Source organism: Lagenorhynchus albirostris, chromosome 15 (assembly GCF_949774975.1).
Source record: "Lagenorhynchus albirostris chromosome 15, mLagAlb1.1, whole genome shotgun sequence".
NCBI lineage: Eukaryota > Metazoa > Chordata > Mammalia > Artiodactyla > Delphinidae > Lagenorhynchus > Lagenorhynchus albirostris.
The window spans coordinates 37,489,611-37,506,681 of NC_083109.1; the positions used below are offsets into that span (position 1 = coordinate 37,489,611).

Consider the following 17,071-nt stretch of genomic DNA (forward strand, 5'->3'; position numbering starts at 1 on the left):
CGATGAGAAGGAGGGTATTTCTGCCTGGTCTTGGATTCTATATGTTCTTGCACTCCTGAGTGGAATCATTTTATTTAGGGCATTTTGTTTTTCATGTGGCCAAGTGTAAGTCTTACATGGATATCATTCTTCCCTCAGGAACCAAGCCAGGTACCTTGGGATACAAACATTTTCATCAGTTCTCTCTTAAGGCAAGATGGAGGAGGGAACTGAAAGCAAAGGCTTCCAGCTCAAGCTCCTATGGCCACCATTTAGAGGCATCCATTCCCCTCCAGCTGCAAGCCAGATGTGGCTGCACTAACCCATAGCGCTCAGTAAATATTGGTTAAATGGATGAACAAGTTACTCTGGCTGGCTTTGACTATGATCAGAGTAAATGAGATGAGGTTCAGTTCTGCCTTTCCGTCTCTTCTGGTCAGTGAGTCCTCTGTGCTTGGCTCCCAAGTAAACAATCAGGAACTGCTGCATAATACAAACCTCAGTGCTAAATAACCATTTGGCCACATTTGCAAAACAGACAAAGGAAACACTGGCATTTCTGAAAAGGGGAAATTTAGGCATAATCAGTGTTGGTTGTGGCTGGCTGCCCTGTTGCAATTAAGAGATGCCAAAGCTGGCTGCATTGAAATGCCAGGCCACCCCTACCCAGGTCAGTAAAAAGCAAAAACCAAGGCAAAGCTGCCTGTCAGCCATGCTGTCATTAATCCCAGAATAGCCCACGGAAGGGGCTCGTTGGGGAAGCTGGACTTACCTTATCAAAAGAAACCAGATCAGGACTGTATCTGTTTATATATCCAGATGTACAAACATAGAGTCCCATTTAGGAATGGGGTGGGCTGCAGTGGTTTAGAAAATAAATAAGCCAAGTTTGAAAAGAATTGGGCTCTAATGGTGGTCAGTGCCATCCCTCAGAAACACTAACGGAGACAATGACAATTCTGTGAGCTGGTTGAAATATTTGTCACTTGAGATGGTTCTTAAGCAAAATTCTTTTATAGGGAATGCATTCATGGTGTTTAACCCAGCACATACTATGCCATCAAATATTGAGGAGAACATGGTGGGGAGAAAAGAAGACTGCCATCTCAGATCAAGATGGCCTCCTAAATGCTGGACAACCATGTACTTGTATTTCTAGATGGCTTTATCATAGGACTGTCAGCCCACTGGATACTTGCAAAGCCCTTTGGCCTTACGTGATGCTGCACATGGATTCTCCCATTCTGGGCACATAAGAAGGACTTGTGGTTTTGTCAGAAATGCAAATTCCAGCCCCATCTTCATAGATCTATTTTCATGCGTGGTGTGACTGGGAATATGTATTTTAATAAGCAACTAAAATGTTTTAGATGCAAGGAGACCTCAGACCACACTACCGAGAAACCCTAAGTCACTTGAGACTTATCTGTGAACAACATAATGGACATAAAATGTATGTAAGGTAGTAAATCAGTTCATTTATGAGTCACTTATTCTTCATATTTGAAAGATGCTCTTTTCATTCAACTAAGAAATTTATTAAAACCAGTAGTGAAAAGAGGACGTTGAATTTCATGCACAAGAATGTTCAAAGTAGAGTCACAGGGAGCCAAGTCCAGTCCACACTTTGAAGAACTTACACAACCATGAACACAGCAGAGTTAAGAAATGGCCATTTTTAACCACAGAAGTGCCAACAGAACCTTGCTACCTGTTACCTGCTAAAATTATTCTTTGCTCAGGTCCTTAGTTTTAGCATTAAGACATGAACTTTAATTATCATCATTTTCAGAAGAAGAAGAAGAAGAATTTATCAGGACCATCCATAGAGTCTCCAGTATTCAAAATCCTCAATGTTTTCTCCCTTTTGAGCTCTAATGATCTTAAATAATAAGGCTTAGCCTTCACAGACTCTATTATTTGAGGAAGATGGAAAGTCTCCAGTGTGCTTTTTCTGATAAGCATCTCCCCTTTGCTTTCTGAATGAAATACTTAATCTCATGGAAATCAGCCAGTTTGTCCACCCTCCGAGTACAAGACTCTGTTGTGAGACATTTAGAACCCATGACCCCATGGAGCTCTCAGCTTCTTGGGAAACAAATGCTGCTGGAAGTCTGCAGGTCGTATAGAAGGGGCAGAGTGAAGTAACAACATGCAGTGCTGGGTGGAGGGACAGGCAGAGTCAGGCTCCCAAGGTGGGGCTCTCAGCCTCTTCCACTGCAGCTCTGTGATCTTGGTTGGTTATCAACTTCTACTTCATTCTTTTCATTTAACATGGAGATAATGTGGTTTAGGGCAGCACTTCTCAAACTTCTGATGCTCAGTGATCTTGTGCAGTAGATGATCTGATTCAGTAGGTCTGGGGTGGAGCCTAAGATTCTGCATCTCTAACAAGCTCCCAAGTGAAGCTAATTCTGCTGGTCTGAGGACCACACTTGGAATAGCAAAGGTTTGGGGGATCCTATATAAACCCTCAAGTTTTATATAAAGTTCCTGGTTTGATTCCTATCACATAGCAAGTTGTCAATAAATGACTATTACTATGCCTTATATATATATATATATATATATATATATATATATATATACACACACACACACACACATATGTATATATATATACACACACACACATATATGTGGCCGTATTGGGTCTTCTTTCCTGCACGTAGGCTTTCTCTAGTTGTTGCGAGCGGGGGCTACTCGTCATTGCGGTGCATGGGCTTTTCATTGTGGTGGCTTCTCTTGTTGCGGAGCATGGGCTCTAGGCATGCAGCCTCAGTAGTTGTGGTGCACAGGCTTATTTGCTCCACGTTATGTGGGATCTTCCCGGACCAGGGATCGAACCTGTGTCCCCTGTATTGGTAGGTGGATTCTTAACCACTGTGTCACCAGGGAAGTCCACACCTAATATTTTGACAAGAGTTATGTGACACAGAATGTTGGATAAGTGCAGCTGATTTATTTTAATCGAGAAAGGCTGCTTCAAACCTAGGCCTAATTTGGATAATTCACAATAAATAATGCTTCTGATGTACTTGAGGAAACTTAGGGACTTGTCTCAGCAGCAGTAACTGTGCTCACCCTTCCCTTAGAATGAACACTTTGTGATTGATTCCACTGTGCAGCCAGGGTTGGGAACCATCTGCCTAATCGATTTTGATCAATGAGTAATTCTGAGCAATCTTTAAGAAGCCTGGGTCTTAAAAAAGTGGTACAAATGAACTTATTTACAAACAGAAATAGAGTCACAAACAGAAATAGAGTCACAGATGTAGAAAAACTTATGGTTACCAGGGGGAAAAGGGGGTGGGGAGGGATAAATTGAGAGATTGGGATTGACGTATACATACTACCATATATAAAATAGATAACTAATAAGGACCAACTGTATAGCACAGGGAACTCTTCTCAGTACTCTGTAATGACCTATAAGGGAAAAGAATCTTAAGAGTGGATATGTGTATATGTATAACTGATTCACTTTGCTGTACAGCAGAAACTAACACAACATTTTAAATCAGTTATACTCTAATAAAAATTAAAAAAAAAAAAAAAGAATGAGCACTTTGAGTCTTACAGTTGCATTAACCTCAAGGAGAAATTTCACCAGTGAAAGTAATAGCACTAGGCCCATCCTTGATCACATTCTTGTACCATCACAGTTGGGGAAAGAGACCTTCCTCCAAACACATCCAAGAGATGGCTCCTTCTACAGGTGAGGACAAAAGCCCAGAGAAAACAGGTGGCTTCCCTCTCTGTTAGATTCTGAGTCATGAGCCAAATAAGACCTCCCACAGTTTAGATGTGTGATACTTGTTTGTTTTTGTTGTTGTTGCTGTTGGGTTTGTTTTGTGAAGATGAAAGGGATAGGCTAAGACATATACTCCAATCCCTTGAGTTTGACCAGAATTGTGTAACGTAAATAAGATAATGAAATGGGGTATACAGGTACAATACTATTCTTTAATATTGATAAAAGTTACAATCCACCATGAATGTGTAGCCATTGGGGGTCTATTAGTATGACAACCTAGCTGTAGAATAGAAAAACAAAAAATGGGCTGAAATATAAGATGCAATTGATAAAACTATAGTTCCTATGGAGAATTTGAATACACAGAAGTCAATAGATCAGGTTGAGTAAGGATTTCAGAGAGTTTGAATAACACACCTTCCTTTTCAGCTCAATTTGATGTAGGTAGGTAGCTAGACAGAGTCAAATATGGAATAGAATTTCTTTTCAAACACAAATTAAACATTCTCAGAAATTGGTCATACGTTAGGGTGCAAAGGAAATCTCACCAGATTTCAAAAAGCAAGAATCATGTGGGTCCCCTTCACTGACCATAATGAAAATAAAATTAGAAATTACCAAAAAAAACCCTTCTTATTTAAATTTTAAAATCATATTTTCAAATAACTCCTGAGTTATGAAGAAATTAAAACTGAAATCTAAAACTACTTAGAAATAAATAACAAAGACCATTCTATATGCCTAAACATGTAGGATAGGGCCATAGTAACACACAGAGGACAATTTATAGCAGTAAGTAGTATACTGTACCAAAAATAAGAAAAAAATGTAAAGCGAATCTTTTATCAATTCAAGAAGATAGAAAAGGAACAATATGATAACACATCTTAGGAAGAAAAGAGAAATAAAGTAAGAATAAATGCAAGGGAAAAAAAGAATTGGAAATTAACAACATAAGTAGGGATGATAAATAATATCAAAAGTTGGGATATACTTGAGATGTAATTGTCAGGTTCCTTAAAAAATAAAAACAGAGTTACCATATGATCCAGCAATCCCACTCCTGGGCATATATCCAGAAAAGATAGAAACTCTAATTCAAAAAGATACCTGCACCTCAACATTCACAGCAGCACTATTTATAATAGCCAAGACATGAAAGCAGCCTAAATGTCCATCATCAGATGAATGGATAAAGATGTGGTGAGTATACACACACACACACACACACACACACACACACACACACACACACACACACAGTGGAATATTACTCAGCCATAAAAAAGAATGAAATAATGCCATTTGCAGCAACATGAATGGACCTAGAGATTATTATACTAAGTGAAATGTCAGGCAGAGAAAGACAAATATCCTATGATATCACTTATATGTGGGGTCTTAAAAAATGATACAAATAAACTTATTTACAAAACAGAAATAGACTCACAGACATAGAACAAAATTAATGGTTACCAAAGGTGGAAGGGGGGTGGAGGGATAAATTAGGAATTTGTGATTAACAGATACACGTTACTAAATATAAAGTAGATAAACAACAAGGACCCACTGTATAGCACAGGGAATTATATTCAATATCTTGTAATAACCTATAATGGAAAAGAATCTGAAAAGAATATACGTATATATATATATGTTCTGAATCACTTTGCTGTACACTTGAAACATTGTAAATCAACTATACTTCAATTAAAAAAGAGATGTACTTGTCAGACCACTACATTATTTTCTGGTATATAAATGAAACTAAAAATAAAATCACTTCCAGTTTTTAATTAAAAGAAAAAATATCCACACAACTTGCTTTGAGAATAAATATGCTTTGAAAATATGTTTTTGAAAATGACCCAAACTCATGATCTGAAACTTATCTGTGTGTCAGCAGAGAGTTACCTCTAAGCCTGTTTCCTGATCTACCAAGTAGGGATACTAACAGGATGCTTACCACGTGTCATTTAAGGTTTACATTAGTTATTATGTGAAAACATTGAAAACAGCGCCCTACGAAGAGTAGCCCTCATTAAGTGTTAGTGTGATTTTATTAATAATTAAGGAGAGTTGTCAGACTTGGTTTATAAAGTCCCTGTGTTCTTCTTTGGGCTTTTTGAACATAGTGAGTCTTTAATAAACTTCTGTTGAATTTGAAAGCATATCTCCACCAGAAAGCAGGCAGGGTCTACAAGAAGAGAGGGATCTGTACTACAGAAGCCTTGTTTAAATGATTAGCGGTGTGGGGAGACACGAAGATGTAGGTTTCAGCTTTCTATGATAATTCAGCCGATGGGTATTGATGTATATAGGTTTGTTCTTTTAATTAAAGTGTGAAACAGGAAGAGAAATAGATGTTAGCTCAGGGCGTACTCTGCTTACACTTTTTCCATGACATTCCTGCCCTATGGCACTTGGACTAACAGCCGATGTCCCCAGCATAATAGCCATCCATGTCTCTGCCAACCTCGTATATCAAAGGCACACACCTAAATACGCACACTCACCTTCTGTTCCTGAGCCCTAACCCCATATTTGAGTCCAGATTCTACATGAGAAAGCAGTCTTAGGCTAATTCATGTAAATAAGTAAGCCCCTTGATGTGGGAGAAAGGGTTTTCTCCAGAGCCCGTCTGCTGTGTGTCCAATGTGGGTCTCAAATAGACTTGGATGCAGAATGAGAATGAGAGCTTTACAAATTACACCTGCCATCAAGGGATAACTGTAGACAACCCACTTTGTACCGCATACCTCGACAGCGACAGATCCTCAGACGTCTCTGTCTCTGATGCAAATGGCCCGGTGCTGATGCTGAGTCTAGGAACCTTGGTCAGCTGGTCATGAAAATTAGGCATCTTTATGAGGGCTGTACGGTCATCCCAGGTTAATCACATGGATTAAATCTGACTTGTAGTCCTAAAACTCTGTCCATCAAAGGCAAATTCACTTTTATATTGTACTCCGTGCATCATTTTTTTTTTTTTTTTTTTTTTTTTTGCGGTACGCGGGCCTCTCACTGCTGTGGCCTCTCCGTTGCGGAGCACAGGCTCCGGACGCGCAGGCTCAGCAGCCATGGCTCACGGGCCCAGCCGCTCCGCAGCATGTGGGATCTTCCTGGACCGGGGCACGAACCCGTGTCCCCTGCATCGGGAGGCAGACTCTCAACCACTGCGCCACCAGGGAAGCCCCGTGCATCATTTCTTGTTTTAAAATATGGTCCAGGAAACACAAACCCTATCACAGGAAACTCCAGGCAAAGGAAATTCTACAAACAACTACAGACAGGAAAACACACCACACCCTGTATCTGTCTATAGCAAATATACAGGGCCCTGTGGACAGGAAATGCTTTAAGAATTTCTGGGGGCACATCCATCTGCAAACAGACGTAGAGGAGTGGGAAACAGCAACAGCACTACAGGTCTGAAAGCACAAAGACCTCTATCTTCTAACAAACTGGCCTATTAAAAGGAAAGGTCCCTTGCTGGCTTCGACTGAAGGAAGAAGTTCTGCCAAGGAACCCAGCAGCAAAATATGAAGGTGGAGAACAGGGTGAGAAAGCGCTCTTGTTTGTCTCCACCTGGAAATCCTTTGAGAGGTGCTGCTTGGAGACTGGAGATTCAGGCACTCGGTTGGTTTCCCTGTTTTCAGGCTTCCGTGGGTGATTAGCACTGCAGCAACATGCCTCTTGCCCAGCCATCAGTAAATGAAAGCTAATTAACGAACACTGGATTTGTTTCACTCTTAGCAAAGGGTACAGGCTTATCCTGAATGAGCAAGCTTTCTGAATATTAAGCTCCCACATCGTTTCAAACAAGGTTGATCAGAACTTTCTATAATATATGCCCGTCAACAAGCCAATGAGTCTGGTATTATTTACGCTGTTGAGAAAGCTGGGGCTCAGAGACAGCGATAAACTTGTCCAGAGTCACCCAGCAACTGAGTGCCAGAACCAGCAGTACAACTACGTCTTTCTGATATCAAAGCTACGACCCACAATCTACTCAGCATTTCTGGTCCACCATTTTATCCTGGAGGGCAGATCCCAGTCACTCAGAGGAATATAGGAATTTTGTTTCTGCTCATCTCAAAGTTTAGGAATGACTTGGTATAAATTTCTTCCAAATTCTGTTTCCTAGATCCCTAATTTCTAAAATGGAGACTTGTGTTTAAGTAAAACGCAAAGCATTTAAAACTCTACATCATATCATGAGTACATATTCTGGTGGCCAGAATGGAGGAGGTGGGTAGGGAAAGAAAGGCTCTGGAGGGAGCCTAGTCTGGTTAACTGTAATTTGCACTAAACGGGATTTCAAGAGAGCAGCCAGAAAAATGCACAGGTCACATTTCAGGACCAAGGGCCCATCCTTCTTTAGAAAAATTCCTATGCACACCCACATAAGCCCTCTTGGCAACCTCTGATAACAACTGAAAGAGATGAAAGATTTTCTGTCTTTTGCTTTTAAATGCCCCTAAATACAATGGAATGCTACTCAACAGCAAGAAGGAATGCACAATTAGTACATGCTACAACATGAATGGATCTCAAAATGATTATGCTAAGTGAAAGAAGCCAGAAAAAATAATCCATACTGTATCTTTCCATTTATATAAAATTCTAGGAAGTGCAAACTAATTTATAGTGACAGAAAGCAGATAAGCGGTTGTCTTGGCACAGGGCTACAGTGAGATGGGATGGGTGGGTGGGTAGGATTATAAAAGGCATGAGGAAACTTCTGGGGGTGATGGATATGTTTATTTTCTTAATTGTGGTCATGGTTTCCTGGGAGGATGCATCTGTCAAAACTTCTCATTGTATACTTCAAAGACATGGGATTTATTGTGTGCCAAATATACCTCAATAAAGCTGTTAAAAAGTAAAATAGAAATAAGTAAGTGGGAGGTTAAAGGTATTCTAACCCGGAACCACATCCTTCCCTACTGACATTTCAAACTTGAGTGGTGTGTGTCTTAAAAATTATTTCATAGGCAGACAGGTATCCATCTCCATTGTAAAGTAGGCAAATAGGTATTCATGGTGGCTTTTGGAGAAAGAGCATCATTCTGCGGACTCCTGTCTGGGTACGGCTTCCAGCTCAGAAGATGGGTCATGGAGACAGAGTATGGACCGTTGAGACCTTCCCCTAGCTGAGCACACCTACCTGTACACATATAAGCTCTCACATGTTCAAATCTGCTACTTTCCAGGTTCCGTGGCCAAACCCATCACTGACACCCCAGCCCAGGCACCCCGCCAACCCCCACCCCTACCATGGCTGAAGACGCGGACATGCGCAATGAGCTGGAGGAGATGCAGCGAAGGGCTGACCAGCTGGCTGATGAGGTGAGGGATGGAGACCTGGGAAGGGAGCAAAAGATGGAGAGCTGCGTAGTTTGTCTTATTCAGGTTGAGGTGGGAAAAGGGCTTCTTCTCATGTCTCAGAAGAAAAAAACAAAAACAGGAGGAGTATGACTTTGATTTCCTATATATCTAAGGGCTCTGCACACAGGAATGGGTTGGTTATAAAACTTGCATGCAGATCAGTGACTGAGCCCAAGCTTCCAATGCCTAGAAATCTAGAGAAGTCAAGATCCTCTAAGAAAAGCACTGTCTTTGGGTGTCTTACAGCCAGCGTTGTGCCAGAGTTGGCTCAATTCTGAGAGCTGGTTGTTACATTGTCCAGAACTTTGCAAGGTGGTATTAAAATTGAATTATATAAACTGACAATTGAATAGATCATATTAAAATCAAAGGTAATAAATACTCAGATCTCGTCACGTCCTAATGATTTTACTACTATCTATGCTTTCAAAGTTCTTGGCACGTGTTGTATCTGTAGTGTGAGGATACCGTCTAGTGGCGTGTTACCGTGAACCTTCCCAAGTTCACCTTCAGTGACACCATGGTGTAGTTAGAAATCAGAGAGGGAAAAAGTATTTACACGACGGAATCTGCAAACACTACAAATCAGGGCTTGACCTATTGTTTTGTTGATCCTCTAGACTTAAGAAAGTGGAAAAATATTAATAATGCAGATTAAACTTAAAAGTATGAACATCCGCAGCCATTACACTATAAGCAACACAAAAAAGAATTGAGAAAATCTTCCAGTATTTGAAAACTATGATTCTCTTCAGCAGAGAAGCCACTTGCATCATTGACAAATGAATAAAGTTCCCAAACATGTCTTCATTCTTTCACTTGCCTTTTATTCACCCACGTAAATGAAAATATCAACCAGCGTTCATGCCAGAGCTGCTCTTGTTTTATGCGTGCTTAGCTGTGGACACAAGAGTTCAGCAAAAATCAACAAAAGCTTTCTGTGAAAATCGATTGGCTATACAGAATTTGCAATAAGGTGTTGTGTATTTTATTATTATTTATAAATTTTATGGTAGTCATCCTTTATATCATTAAAATAATACACACAGACACACACACACACACACACACACACACATCTTTTTTCTGGAGAGCCCATTGTTAACATTACCAGCATACCTCTGCTTACAGCCATTCTATTTCAAAAAGCAGCCTGCTGACAGTGCTTCCAGGAAAGTGAACATGCTTCATGTTCCTGCAAACTCTTGTCCAAAATAAGTTTGCCATTGAAAAGCACAGCTTTTGAGAAATCACACTGGTTGCTGGATTCTAGTAATTTAAAAGGAACTTAGAAAAAAGTGACCACACTGTGTCCAAGGGGCCAGTGCTGAATTCATTTTTTCTTATCTAAGGATGAAGATAATTATTATAGCTTTCTCCTATAGACTAGTTGTTTCAAACACGCTTGATTTTTTTTCCACCCTAGGGCAACAACTTAATTTGTACTGATAAGCACTTCCAATTGTGTTTCTAGGAGCTTTATAAGAAAATCGATGTTAGATTCATCTCAATTCACGACAAATGATATTTGCCTTTAAAATTCAATATTCCTGGTCCAGGGAGGCCAAATTAGTCCTCTGAGTATTCGAGATAATTTTTCATGCCTCCTGCACATGCAAAATTACCTTTTCGAGCTTACTTTGTCTTTGATATCAAAATCAACTTCGTCTGGTTTTGATTTTATGACAATCAGCTTTAATGTAATTGCTTTAGGGAATCTTATTATGTAGAAAGCCTGAGAGGAAAGAGATTGAAATTGTGGTTCAGTTACAAACTTCAAAGAACATGTGATAACAACCCTTTATGTTTCCCAAGTGAAGAAAGTTTTTCTGATATTCCAAGAACTCTGGATCCTGCACTCATAATATTTATGTTTTTTATCTTAGTCACTGGAAAGCACCCGTCGTATGCTACAACTGGTTGAAGAGGTAAGCAGTGACTATATTTTAAGATGAACTAATCCCTTTGGCTGACATATTCTTTGCCTAGACCCTTTGCCTTTCCCTAGACCACTGTCCCATTGATTCCAGTGTGAATGTAGCTACCAGAAAACCATATAACGAGAGAGATGCTATATTTAAGTTGCCAGGTAGCCATCAAAGTATTCACTCTCCCTCCAGCCCAGCCTATCTTCCTAGTCTCGGAAGCAGAAGAGGGTGGTATTTCCAAGTATATAAATGTTCCCAAGAAATCACAAAAACAAATCAGAACGATTTTTTAATATACGAAAGAATTATCTACATAAAATCCTCATTTGTACTGATTTTGATGCCTCTAAATTACATCTAATCTTGGCCTTCTGTTTTACATCTAGCTACATATATCACTTTAAAAAATATGTACCCAGAGATGCATAATTTTCAGAAATTGTTACATTTATAGTCAGGCACTAAAATTCATGAAATAATAGGAAAATCCTTTAATAAAGGGAAATATCAAGTCTAGTCAGGTAAATATAGAAGCTCTTTTATATTCCTGACTCTGGATTTAACATCCATTTTCAAGGCATGGTTAATGAATCCGTGACTATTTTTAAATGGGTGAAATAGGGCAGACAGCAATAATGGAATCAAAAGGGCATTTGCAATAAACCTCATTTATTCCAATTTGGGAGAGCGGCAGTCAACCAGGAAGAATAAATGGATTAATTGAACTTGTCCGTTGGGAGAGATGAAGTGGAAAAAGAATGGGATGAGCTATATTTATCTTAACTGAATAAAACAAGTCTAATCATTTTTATTCAGTGAGATGCTGTTTTATCTATGCTTTGAAAATGCTTATCAATGTATAAATTCATGTGTGGTTATCATCTTTAGAGATCTTGGGGGTTTTCTAGCAGAATGATCAAAGGAGCCTACTTGCCTCATGCTACTGTAAATTGCTTTTGCAATGACATGAAAGGAGAAAAGTGTCAAGTTTATAAGGCTAAAAGGAAGGGCAGCCGCCTCTTACACTATGGAAGCCAACATTTTCCCTTACTTCTGCAGCTTCAGCTTCTCAGCTAAGAATGGAATATAGCTAACTGTGAATTGCCACAGGAGGGGGAGGAGAAGGTGGCAACCAAGAGCTCAGAGGACCACTGGGAAGGGTAGGGGGTCCACTGAAGGAGATCTATTATCATGAAAAATGACAGTTTGAGCCTGCAGCATAGCACAAATTGGCCCCCACAGGAGGTGGGCCAGCAAGGGGCCCTCAGCAGCACAGGAAAGCAACCTTCACTCTCTTAACGAAGAGAAATGTTTTCTTTGTGCTGTCCTGGGACTCACGCAGAAGTACTTGAGGACCAAAAAGGAGGCAGATATTCTAAATCTACTAGTGTCGGTGAGGCTTTCAGAATCCACATGTTGCCCCTCATCTTGTCATGAGAACAAGTAAAAGGAACAAATCTGAGTTACATCCACACATGAGCTCTCACCGTGACAGGAAGGCAGGGAGCCCAGAAGTCAGCTGACATCATTATCTTGATTCGTGTTTATGACCTTCAACCATGGCCTCCAAGCTCATATTTCATTTTCATTTGTGTGTGTGCACATGTGAAGGGAGTTTCTAAACTGCAAAATCTATCACCAGTTTGCCCACCTGTGCAATGTTGAAACTGCCTAGAGCACAGAAAGTGATGGAGGAATGCATCCAACACATTTTTCCCAACTAGCCCCTCCCCCATCAGAGTCTTTGGGCTACAGAGACCTCTTTTTCTGTGTCTTCTTAAATTGCAGGCAACGTTGGCCAGTCTTGGAAAAGGAGTGTCTGCTCTAATTTATTCTGGAAAAAAAAAATCTCAAAAGCTCTATTAATTGAAGTAGGATTCTCAAATATTACATTTTTGTTTTTCCTAAAGTGTTTCTCGATCAAGCATGAAGTTGCATCTTAGAACAGGGGGTGAAACAGATGGATGCTGTCTCCTACCTCTAACAAATGAGAGGAGGCTATTAGACTTTCCATCCTTAGGAAATTATGAGCAAGGCATTATTAGACTAGATTGATTGCTCTTACATCCTCCTGGGTTATCTTATATTGATGGTCAAACATCCCTAATGTCTAGGGCATTGGCCAGTCAGATGATATTCTGCTTTCAATCAGGAAGGAAATTCTCTTTAAAGAGAATCAGCATTAAATATTCATCAAGGGCAGAAATCATTTGGAAAATCTGAGCATTGAAATACTAGGATCTTGCCCATGATCCCAAAGTCCATCAGTGCCATATAATTTGAATTGAGCTGAATGCTTATTGAAATTCAGTCTCAAAGACAGGAAAGGTTACTCAACTTGTGAAGTTTCCCTGAGGCAAACAATCCCACTTTCAGTGGAATGTATAGGACTTTGTGCCATCCCTCATGGACTTTACGGTGTAACAGAGTGGAAGGCATGGAAGCTTGGTTTTCAATAGAAGCCATCATCAGTGTATCAAGGACAATGTAAAGTTACACAGAGATCAGTAGAGAAAGTTCAGAAAAGCTGAATACCATACACACATAAAAAGATTAGAAATCACATAGCACTTGGTTCCCAGCCTGGGGCTGGGAACTGGCTCTTTTGATGGATGCATTTCAGCAAATATTTATGGAATGCCTGATGCTGGAGGTGGAAGATCAAAATTGACATCATGTAGAAAAACAGATATGAAAATAGCTCTCCAAATTCAAGGCCACACCTGCCTCAGGAGCACAGAGGAGGGGACAATGAATTCTAGAGGGAGAGTCATGAATACTATTTGATTCCAGACAAAAAAGTTAACTCAGGGCTTCCCTGGTGGCGCAGTGGTTGAGAGTCCGCCTGCCGATGCAGGAAACACGGGTTCGTGCCCCGGTCCGGGAAGATCCCACATGCCGCGGAGCGGCTGGGCCCGTGAGCCATGGCCGCTGAGCCTGCGCGTCCGGAGCCTGTGCTCCGCAACCGGAGAGGCCACAACAGTGAGAGGCCCGCCTACCGCAAAAAAAAAAAAAAAAAAAAAAAAAAAAAAAAAGTTAACTCTGCTAATACTAACTGCAGGAAATGAGCTCTACATGTTAATGCCTTGGGCTATAGAACAAAGCCAGGAAAAGCCACACTGCCCTAGGGCAGGCTGATCCAAAGCCCCACACAGAGCTTTCACGCAGTGGTTACTGAGGGCTCCCCAACCTTTATGGGTGTTTCAGCATCTTTTCTTTTCATTCCAACTTATCTTTTGAAACACGTTGGCCACAAGAAGAAAATAAGCATTCTAAAGCTATGTCTTTGTTATGCCAGACTTTGTACTAAAGGTGGAAAATTCAGGCTGAGCAGTTGTTTTCAGGTAGGCAGTTGTAGGGATCTTTTGGAACTCTCGCGGTTAAGAGAGTGTCTGGACTGGCCTAGTTTTAGCTCAGGTGTATTGGACTTTGGGAAAAGCATTGCAGGATGACAAAGGACTTTAAAATGTTCCATAAACATGGTCTTAGATCATCAGCAAGAAAAAAAATAAGAATAGAGAAATAAAAAGTAAAATGAAAGAAATGAAAAAAAAATCAGGGACTTCCCTGGTGGTCCAGTGGTTAAGAATCTGCCTTCCAATGAAGGGGATGTGGGTTCAATCGCTGGTTGGGGAACTAAGATGCCTCATGCCATGGGGCAACTAAGCCCACGTGCCGAAGCTACCGTGCCTACGCACTCTGGAGCCCACACACCACAACTAGAGAGCCTGAGTGCTGCAACTAGAGAGAAGCCCATGTGCCACAACGAAGAGCCCAAGCCCGCGTGCTGCAACGCAGATCCCATGCACCACAACTAAGACCCAGTGCAGCAAAATAAGTAAATAAATAAATATATTTTTAAAAATCACTGACATCTCCGACTCCCCCTGTTCACAGTTAGACAACTTTCCCAGGGATCTTGAACAGGAACCAGGAATTGAGCTAAGACAAAAATAGAACAGCCTCCTCTCCCTCCTAGCTATTAAAACATAATACTCATTAAGGAATCAGAGAAAGTAATATTCTGCCTCCCCCAAGATATCGTCCCATCCCTGTCCTTCTCTCTTGCCCTCCTAGTTCCTCCAAAGGACCACCCAGTTGTTTTGATAAAAGTTGTCAGCAAAAAGTGGAGCCAAATATAAGTTCTACTATTTATTGAGAACCTACTATATGCCAGCAACTGTGCTCAGAGTTTATTATCTAATTTAATCCCTGCAGTCACTTTTTCTACTGCTTTGCTCTCCATTTTACCAAGGAGGAAATTGAAGTCCACAGTGGTTAAGAAACTTGCTTGAGACACACAGCCACAAAAGACAGAGATGAAATTCAAACTCAGATCTACCTGATTCCAGAGTGTGAATTCTTACAACATTTCCCTTACACCAGCAACTCCCACAATATTTAAAAATTTTTTGAGAATTCCACAAAAAGCAAAAGGATCTAAGAAAACAAACATAGCAGCTCATCCTGAACTGACAGATTCCACACAAATGAAATCCTTTATCTCAGTTTTTGAATCATGGCCTCCAGTGGAGTTGAACCTGTAGAAGCTTTTAGGTTCTGTAGCTTATTTTGTCTTTATAAATCTTGGGAAGTGAGGGAGCTGTTTCTGTCCCCATCTGACAGCTGGGAAAGCTGAGACACAGAACAGATGACTCTAGAGCAATAGAACTGTAAAGATAAGTCTAGAATTCAGAATTACTGACTCCCAGATGCCAGCTTTGTTCGCTTGACCAAACTGTTTATCATTCTGTGAAGCACAGTTTAGAAGCCAGGCATTTGTCTGGCCCTTACCTTAGTGCCTGGGGCAGAGTGGAAGCACAATAACCATTTAGTGAATGAATGAATGAATGAACTAATGAACGAGTGAGTGAATGAACCAACCTAGCAACTACCCAATCTTATTTAGCATCTCTATCCTTATCTTAAATATGGGAAAGCATCCTGAAAGGTCAAGTGACTCTTCCCCAATCTCAAGACTATTAACTGGCTGAGCTAAGAACATAATCCAGCATTCCTGACTCTCTGACCTGTGCTCACTGCTTCTGTTCTCTCAAATTGGGGCAAACTCTTGGTGGTTCTGTGAATCATTCCAGCACTGAAACATTTAGCACCAAATTGAACAAAGAGGAAATTATACTTTATTTTATTTATTATATAACATAAATGGGTAGAGCAGAAAGGGTCAACAGATGAGACCTGAACTGACCAAACTGAAGTCACTCACCTGTTTCTCACCCTCCATCCCAAATAGAACAGAACAGAAATCTCGTGCATAGCCTTGAGTTGGGTCCTTAGAGAAGAAGACGCTCTCTGAGATAACTCCGTCCTCACTGGAACTTGCATTGTCACATCCATATGCCTGAATGAGCCATCTGCATTTTACAATTTCCTCTCATAAACAATGGTTAAAATTTGCATAAAAGGGGCATAGAAATTGTTAAAATACAGTCTAGTGTAGACAAATGTCCATTTATAACACATTGAAGAACAAGATTTTGAAATGTCTTGTGGGGTCTAGAATCTTGCTGCTCAATGTATGACCCTGCACCAGCCAGCATCGCCGATCTTGTTCAAAATGAAAAATCTCAGTCTCTACCCCGGTCCTACTGAATCAGGATCTATATTTTAACAAGATGTTTTCTATGCAGGGAATTCATATACATATTAAAGTTTGAGCAGTGGTCTAGAAACTTCTGGTGGTAGTCTGTAATGATGATATTTTAGTTTGCCCAGATATCCTGCTATAGATGCATTTTGTGAAGGTATTTATTTTATTAACCCTGGTGTAAGGCTAACTATAGGCCAGGCACCGTTCTAACACGTGCCGCCTATTAATTCACTGAATTCACATAAGAACTCAATGAAGTATGAACTATTATGATTGCTGTATTACAAATGAGAGAACTGAGGCACAGAGCAATTAAGACATTTGCCCGAGGTCCTGCAGCCAGAAAAGAAAATCACCAGGATTCCAAGGCAGAGTCTAGCTCCAGAATCTGTGCTGTCAATGACT

At 40.4% G+C, this 17,071-nt stretch overlaps 1 protein-coding gene across 1 annotated transcript in view; it reads left to right on the forward strand.

The window, feature by feature from the left end:
* SNAP25 (synaptosome associated protein 25) overlaps positions 1-17,071 on the forward strand; it is a 79,159-nt gene that overhangs the window by 41,216 nt on the left and 20,872 nt on the right. Inside the window, exons 2-3 of the mRNA XM_060123704.1 lie at positions 8,953-9,088; positions 11,014-11,055. Of these exons, the coding sequence (XP_059979687.1) occupies positions 9,017-9,088; positions 11,014-11,055 (114 nt within the window). The 5' untranslated portion in view covers positions 8,953-9,016. The remainder of the gene's footprint in view (positions 1-8,952; positions 9,089-11,013; positions 11,056-17,071) is intronic.